This window comes from Nansenia antarctica, assembly GCF_963989245.1.
Source record: "Nansenia antarctica genome assembly, chromosome: 4".
Lineage (NCBI taxonomy): Eukaryota > Metazoa > Chordata > Actinopteri > Argentiniformes > Microstomatidae > Nansenia > Nansenia antarctica.
In genome coordinates, this window is record NC_137689.1 from 63,458,276 (window position 1) to 63,465,816 (window position 7,541).

Genomic DNA, 7,541 nt, shown 5'->3' on the forward strand with positions numbered 1-7,541 from the left:
GGGATGCTCATACTCAAATGCAACAATACTCAAATAGGCTGTGGCATTCAAGCAATGATTGATTGGCCCAAAGTGTGCCAAGAAAACATTCCCCACACTGTGGGCCCCACAGCATTACACCACCTGAATGAACGAGCAGGTGTACAGGTGTTCCTAATAAAGTGTTCACAGAGTGTAGATAAGATACCACATATGGAGAGCCCTCTAGTGGCGGGAAAATGTATTGATGATAACAGGTTGAAACTGATCAGAATAACAGTAAGTGCAGGGTGTTTTGATAGAATGATTAATCAAATGCTAATTTCTGAAATATTTCCTGCATATTAGAATGTCATTGCACAATAGATTCTGAACGGACCGTACAATCTATCAGGTTCAATGCAACATTTGCAAACTCAAACTAATATGATAATTTGAAGAAGAAATCAGAGACCACACGTAAGCGCAATCATAATAATATCAATTATTCATTCAACATTAATCCAACAGATAACTCAGCAGCAAATAACAATTTATTTACAACAAACATTCCCTCATAGTTTTCATAGGCAAATCTATAGCTACCACAGCTGTATGAAAAACTCTTACCCCCCCCCCCATATCATATAACATACAATCATACATGAGAATATGTTCCAGAATTCATGACACAGATAAACTTGAATGGTTCCAAGGAGTGAGACAGTGTCCTGAATAGCTGTTGCTCTTCAATCACATGGAACGTTGTCTTGGGCAATCATTTACATTGTTGACAGAATTTAAATAAATAAAACGTCTTTTGGTGAGTATGGATTGGCTGATAGGGTTAACCTCTAACCTATTCTCATGACGACTTCTACCTGGGTTGGTCACAGTATGGATGGTTCTCCAGAAGAAGACTCTCTCTGGGTCGGAGCGCTGCGGGACGACAACACATAGCTTTAGACGAAGCCTATGCAGAATTAATACATGTAGGCATATTCCATTAAAAAAGCTCAAATGTGAATTATTATAGTATTTCTATAACCATATTAACCCAATATGATTATTTTATTTCATATTTATAAAAACAACCATAAAAACTTGAATGTGTTCATTGTGAGACTTGGTTGATGAAAGAACAAAATGACTTACTAATTCTGCCCTCTTGTGTATGCTCTGCTTGTATGACAGACTTCCGAAGGATCGTTTCCACGTCGGAGCCCATCTTAATCATCTGTGGACAGACAGACAACGTAATGACTTCTCTACAAGACAGGCAGCTTTCATGGACACAGATACAGCAAGAGCACCTGGGCTAAACCCTAATTCACACTACGGAACCCAACCAAGCTGAGCCAAGTGGAGCTGTACTAGGCTGACCTGGTTATGCCTGGTTAAGCCTGGTTAGGCCCGGTTATGCCTAGGACAATGTGTAAGGAAAATATCAGAGCCAGCACAGGACGTTTTTGGTCAACCCTGTAGTGTGTACAGTAAAGCCCAGAAGAAGTATCCTTAATCAATTCTCCATTAAAAAGTGCTTTTAGTCCAGGACATGGCTTCATCTGTGTCTAGGAAACCACCTCTGTGCGTTAAATCTGAAAGGACAGTTACCGGTACACTGACATACAAACTGAGGCATACTTGAACACTAAAAGTTGACCACGTGTGGTAGTCTAGACATCATCAATAGGAAACATGTTTTTGATGGTAAATGAGTGCAAAGATAAATATACTCACCTTTCTGATGTTTTCTTCTGCAGTCTCATCCTTGTTTTTTCTGAATCCCTCATTTATCTGTAACCTTGCCGCTTTAGGAGGGGCAGAAACAGAGATAATACATCCACAAATCTGTAAATGACATAATGATCACATAGTCTCTTGTCATGATTAATAAAGCTTTTCCATCCAGTGTGTTAGTTTTGTCAGCTGTTGCCCAACTTGCCCTCAAGCTGACAACTGTTGGGTAGTTAGTATCTGACAGGATGCATTAAGAGGACCTCTGCTAAAAGCAAACTAAGACCAATGACCAGCTGAAACACATGTCAATGCCCCCATTTACCTGCCAGTGCTCTGTTGTCATCTTTGAATACGTCCAGCCTTGTTCTGTGCAGTAATTTGAAAACTCGGAGGACCTGTATAAAAAAACATAATAAAACACATTCATTATTATTTTACTGTTTACACTACACACAAGTTGCCATCACTCTGTATGGCCAAGAAGCTAGCTAGATCGCTCGATGCTACAAAACATGAGCAGCTCGAATGTATCCTAATCTTAAGTTATTAACGTATACTATGTACAGTAATTCTGAATGCACTGTGTAATATTGTACTCATGCAACATTGCAATGTTGTACTCATGCCAACATCTAAAAGTGACCACTAACCTTCATGCGAGACTCCATCTTGACTTTATGCAGCAAAGATCGCATACAAATCGAAGAGAACCAACTTTCGTTGACTTCCGCTGTACTGTGCGGAAGTGCTTTCCTAACCAATGAACTGTCATCACATTGAGCTTCTGAAGCCGGTGTAGGTACCATAGGCTTCAACAGTATAACAGTGCGAAAGCAGACGAGATAGCTTCAGTCGCCATGGCAGATGAGACAGCGAAGGCGCAGACTGCCCAGGCCGGCGGAGACACAATATTCGGGAAAATCATCCGCAAGGAGATTCCTGCAAAGATATTCTATGAAGATGATCAGGTCTGCTCTGCATTAATTTATTGTATTTACTCCAGCCATACACTTGGCTTCACTTGCACACTCTCTATTAGCTTGCTATGCTAGATATGCTATCATGCTTGCTTGCCAGCACTGCAGTATTTTGAAGTCATTAGCTAGCAATTTAGCAAGGAACATTCTGGTGCATTACATGCTGGTGTATTACAACGTTATAATGGTGACATTTAATAAGATCTATACATTAACCCAGTTGAGTAAGCCTTTTAGAACTAAACTTGCCTGAGTCATGATTATATACAGTAAATCTATATAGTAAAGAATCAATGTAGACTAATACCTGTGTTTGTGTTTGTGTGTGTGTGTGTGTGTGTGTGTGTGTGTGTGTGTGTGTGTGTGTGTGTGTGTGTGTGTGTGTGTGTGTGTGTGTGTGTGTGTGTGTGTGTGTTGCAGTGCATAGCCTTCCATGACGTTGCCCCACAGGCCCCCACCCACTTCTTAGTCGTCCCCAAAAAGCCCATTGTCCAGCTGTCTAAAGCTGAGGAGGGAGATGCAGCTGTAAGTATGCCAGCCAACACTAGACAGGCTCATACGTTAGTCTACTGACTATCCAATCACTAACACCATGGCCTGTACTCACGCAGCGTCTCAGAGCAGGAGTGCTAGTATCAGGTCCCCACCTGTTCATATAATCATATTCATTATGATCTAAAAGGCAAAACTGATCCTAGATCAACACTACGGTACTACTCTGTGGGTTGATTCACACCTGTAAATTGGTCCGATTCATAGTATATTACAATGTTGCACTTGGATCTGGTTCGATTCGTGTTCACACTGCATTCTTGACAGAGCAAACAATCTTCAGGTCTGCTGTGGTTCTGAATACGCCCTCAACACCACACGATCAATGTCTAATGTTCACATGCATTGTTAATGAGACGGATTATACAGCTATTGGCATGAGCGTAAACTCCTCGCAAGCCGATTTAGTTTGTAAGTAAATGCATGTCTTTTATGTGTTTTATTTTCATATTATATAATAGTGTATTTGACAATCAAAAGTTGATTTTGTGTTGAAGTGGTGACAGTGCAGGGTACAGCAATTGAGTTGTATTCGGTTTGTGGGTAACGTGTGTTTGCTCCGGAGCAGAGTGCGATTGCTGTGTTCACATACCCAAATGAACCGAATTAGGGGGGAAACGCTCTCTGATTCAACGAGCTAGATTTTAAAAAATGTTTTATTTAACCTTCATTTAACCAGATAGGTCAGTTGAGAACCAATTCTCATTTACAATGACGATCTGGCCAATTGGCAAAACAGAGGCAAGTCTGTACAGAAAGCACAACACAGTATATACGATATATAGATTGAATCTATCAGGGGACTCATTGTTATTCTGCTGAGTGTCTATGCATGGCTTTGTTCCAGCCTAGCAATAACAAACTTAAGTTTTTTTTTTTCTGAATGGGGCAGTCACACTCATTTAATTCTATTGGACAGATATAGTGAAGACAGACAGGAAAGTAAGGAGAAGATGGGAGAGAGGGCATGTCAGTAGGGCATGGGCCGAAATCGAACCCATGCCGACATGGGCCTATGTATGCACTGTAGACCGCGGTGCTAGACCACTGGACCACGTCCGGCCACTAGCAATAACAAACTTGAATAAACAACATTCAACTACATATTAAGACCGATATTATTGTCATTGATTCAGGTGTGTTCATGTTGGTCTGGATCAAAACCCTGCAGACTGTAGTTCTCTCAGCCAGAGTTGATGGTTGGCCTCTGTTGTTGAATAGAAACGACCACCAGATGGTGCTGTAGGCCTCAAATTGGAGACCCAGTATTTCAAAACTTAATCCGGATCAGACTGAGCTGGCTGATTTCCCCTATGTGACTCAAAATCTGCCAGATAGATCTGATCCTGGATAGCAAAAAAAAATAATTCTGATCTGGATTAAAGGTTTTGAAATACTTATGCCAGTGTTATGTTGTGCCAAGACAACCAAGCATCGAGGACTTTGGCCCCATCATAAATGGAATTCTTGTGCAGTCTGAAATGTTATCCAGTGAGTTTTCAAGTTCTTTCTGTTAAACTTGCAGTTAGTTTTCTCTCTTCTTTCATAGGAGTGCATTCTCTCCATTCCAATGTCTCTCTGCATGTTTGTGTGCTTTTCTCTCCAGAGACAAGGCAGATGGAAATACATGTCTCAATACCCCTGCCTTTTAATGAGACATGAAATACATGTCTCATTCCTGTTTCACTATTTCTCTCTTTCTGGTGACAGTTTAGGGAACATACATTCTCATATTTTCAGTGTTAAAAAAAACTAAACTGAATGAATAGAGGAACCGTGGTGGGTCCAGTCAAGTTGAATACTGAAATTAAATTAAAGTATTTAAACATCATTGTCACCACTGACTATTTGAGTCTCATTACTTGTCTCTATCTTCTGCCCCCCCCCAGCTCCTGGGTCACCTGATGTGGGTGGCTAAGAAGTGTGCTGAGCAGGTGGGCCTGCCGAAGGGATACCGGCTGATAGTGAACGAGGGTCCGGACGGGGGGCAGTCAGTCTACCACATCCACATCCACGTCATGGGGGGACGCCAGATGGGCTGGCCCCCCGGCTAACTGCCCTGTCCATGGTCTCACACACACACACACACACACACACACATACACACTCACTCACTCACTCACTCACTCACTCTCACTCACTCACTCACTCACTCACTCACTCACTCACTCACTCACTCACCTCACTCACTCACTCACACACACATATACATACAGACCACCACTTATCATCCATCAACATTGTCTACTGCTCCATACTGTACAAGCTGGGTTGCGTTCAGGAGGGAACCCTGTTGTGGAACATTCAGAAACGAAATGTGTTGCGCGGAGCAGATGGGTTAAGTGTATCAGATGTTAAACACATTGAATGCAGCAATCTGGAACGGAACAAGGGAGACTAGTGGAGGCAGAGGTCAGAGGAGGGGCCCATTGTATTGCATGGAATGAAATGAGGAATGGTATCAAACACGTTTTCTTTTTTATACCATTGCTTATTCCATTCCATGCGTTACAATGAGCCGGTCCTCTGATGTCTAGATGCACCAGCCTCCCCTGATACAGAATATGTTCTTAGAAGGGCTGTGGTATATGCCTAATTCTCACCACCCGTTGTCCCTAGGGACATGTTGAGTCGGGTGTCTTGTCATATCTGTGCACAATGCCATTCTTCAATGTCAATATGTCATGTTGATGTGATAGGAAGAGATAGAGTATGTATGGTCAATAAATGCAATTCCTACCCACTGGGCTGACTGATGTCTCATCCTTTCCCTCACGAGGCTCAACATTTGACTGACTCTGTTATGGCCTCATAACGTTTGTGTATTTATGATGATTTAAATGTGTTCTGTATTGGGTTGTTAATGCGAGCATCGCTGCAGGCCTTGGCTTTTCTACTTGGGCTGGTTGGTGTCGTGTGTGTGGGTGTGTGGGTGTGTGAAAGAGAGAGAGAGCGATCACGCCTACGGTTGCCGTAAGGAGTGTAATTATGACTTTTCTTTAAGACTGAAATCGTGGAGTTTATTTCGCTTTTAATTACAGACTTCTCTGATTCCATTGTTCTCTTTGATAAAGTTTGGTGTCTTATCAGCATGTGAACAAAGAAAGTAAAGGTTTTAACAAGATTCACCAGTAATCCCACACTTGTCCTGATTCGAGCTGTTTAGCCAGACTATGTGAAGACTTAGCAATGCTCCTTAACAAGGCCTTTCATCCTAGTTTTCATCCTAGTCAACGGTTATTATATTATGCCTACAGATAGTAGGCCGTGAGGGAGGGCTGGTGAGACAAAACATTTGGCATGCAACACACACACACAGCACTCAGGAACAGAACAAAGGGTTGTGTGAAGCAGGGATCTAATGTGGGCGTCTGAAGTCAAGTGCCTCAGAAGATAAGGCCCTAGTCTTGTCAGCCTATTAATATGCTAATTCTAAAGAAGTTTGCCTTTCTGCTTTTTGACAACTCATTTGGCGTCAACATAATGTATGCTGCATCCTGTGCACTGTCATTATGTACTCTGCCTGTTTGGAAGAAGATAATAAGCAGCTCATCCTTGACAGGTGAGTTTGATAAACAGCTCATCCCATGACAGGTTAGTTTGATTCAGCAGTGTGGTGTGTGACGTGAGTGATGTGTGTGTGATGTGAATCTGACAACGTGGAACAGGAAAACTGGGGATTGGAAAATGTCAGCACCTATTCATTTACAACAATAGACTACAAGATTGGCCCGCACAGATTGTGACATTCTTAAGATTATGTTGCATATCAACCATGACTTTGGATCAAAACCTGCAAAGAAACAGAAAAAGGTCTCAAAAGCTCATTTTAAAAGGAATGACATTTCAGCTATCTCCCAGGATCCAGACCAACTTCGAAGGCCCTGCAACGGGTGGTGAAAACTGCCCAGCATATCATTGGCACCAAACTCCCTACCATCGAGTCCCTCCTGGCAGCCCGGTGTCGGCGGAGGGCGCAAGAATCATCAAGGATACCTCGTACCCCAGCCACGGTCTGTTTGATCCCCTACCATCTATGAGACTCAGGAAGTACAGGATCCTCAGGTTCAAGGCTACAGAACAGCTTCTTTCACAGAGCTGTCACTCTGATAAACAATCCCCCCTCCACACACTCCGCTGAACAATCCCCCCCCTCACATGGGGTACATTGACAATGACTGTCAGTATCCCCTCCCCGGACACTGAACAATCAAATGTAGCCTTTGCACTACTGCTGGTTTGCACACCCCTGGTCAATGTGATCACTCTTTACCATTTGTACTACTACTGTTTACAATACTACCTTTGCACATA

The 7,541-nt window shown here is 42.5% G+C and overlaps 2 protein-coding genes across 2 annotated transcripts; one reads left to right on the forward strand and one right to left on the reverse strand.

The window, feature by feature from the left end:
* Nucleotides 1–489: 489 nt before the first annotated feature.
* lyrm7 (LYR motif containing 7) lies at nt 490–2,380 on the reverse strand. Its single transcript, XM_080530299.1, has 5 exons — nt 2,349–2,380; nt 2,021–2,093; nt 1,699–1,769; nt 1,114–1,195; nt 490–897 (listed from the first exon to the last, which is right to left on the reverse strand). Exons 1-5 carry the CDS (start codon nt 2,364–2,366, stop codon nt 836–838), a joined length of 306 nt encoding a protein of 101 aa, XP_080386425.1. The 5' UTR covers nt 2,367–2,380; the 3' UTR covers nt 490–835.
* Nucleotides 2,381–2,533: 153 nt separating this feature from the next.
* hint1 (histidine triad nucleotide binding protein 1) lies at nt 2,534–5,415 on the forward strand. The gene is made up of 3 exons (XM_080530349.1): nt 2,534–2,666; nt 3,096–3,200; nt 5,117–5,415. Exons 1-3 carry the CDS (start codon nt 2,556–2,558, stop codon nt 5,279–5,281), a joined length of 381 nt encoding a protein of 126 aa, XP_080386475.1. The 5' UTR covers nt 2,534–2,555; the 3' UTR covers nt 5,282–5,415.
* The last annotated feature ends 2,126 nt before the right edge of the window (nt 5,416–7,541 follow it).

Bases quoted from the DNA above. Each gene is read 5' to 3' on its own strand.
- hint1 (XM_080530349.1), top strand. From the start codon at position 2,556: ATGGCAGATGAGACAGCGAAGGCGCAGACTGCCCAGGCCGGCGGAGAC. The intron at 2,667-3,095 runs GTCTGCTCTGCA...TGTGTGTTGCAG, and splicing joins TATTCTATGAAGATGATCAG to TGCATAGCCTTCCATGACGT. The intron at 3,201-5,116 runs GTAAGTATGCCA...GCCCCCCCCCAG, and splicing joins CTGAGGAGGGAGATGCAGCT to CTCCTGGGTCACCTGATGTG.
- lyrm7 (XM_080530299.1), bottom strand. The intron at 1,196-1,698 runs GTGAGTATATTT...GTCTGTCCACAG, and splicing joins CAGAAGAAAACATCAGAAAG to ATGATTAAGATGGGCTCCGA. The intron at 898-1,113 runs GTAAGTCATTTT...GTCGTCCCGCAG, and splicing joins TACACAAGAGGGCAGAATTA to CGCTCCGACCCAGAGAGAGT.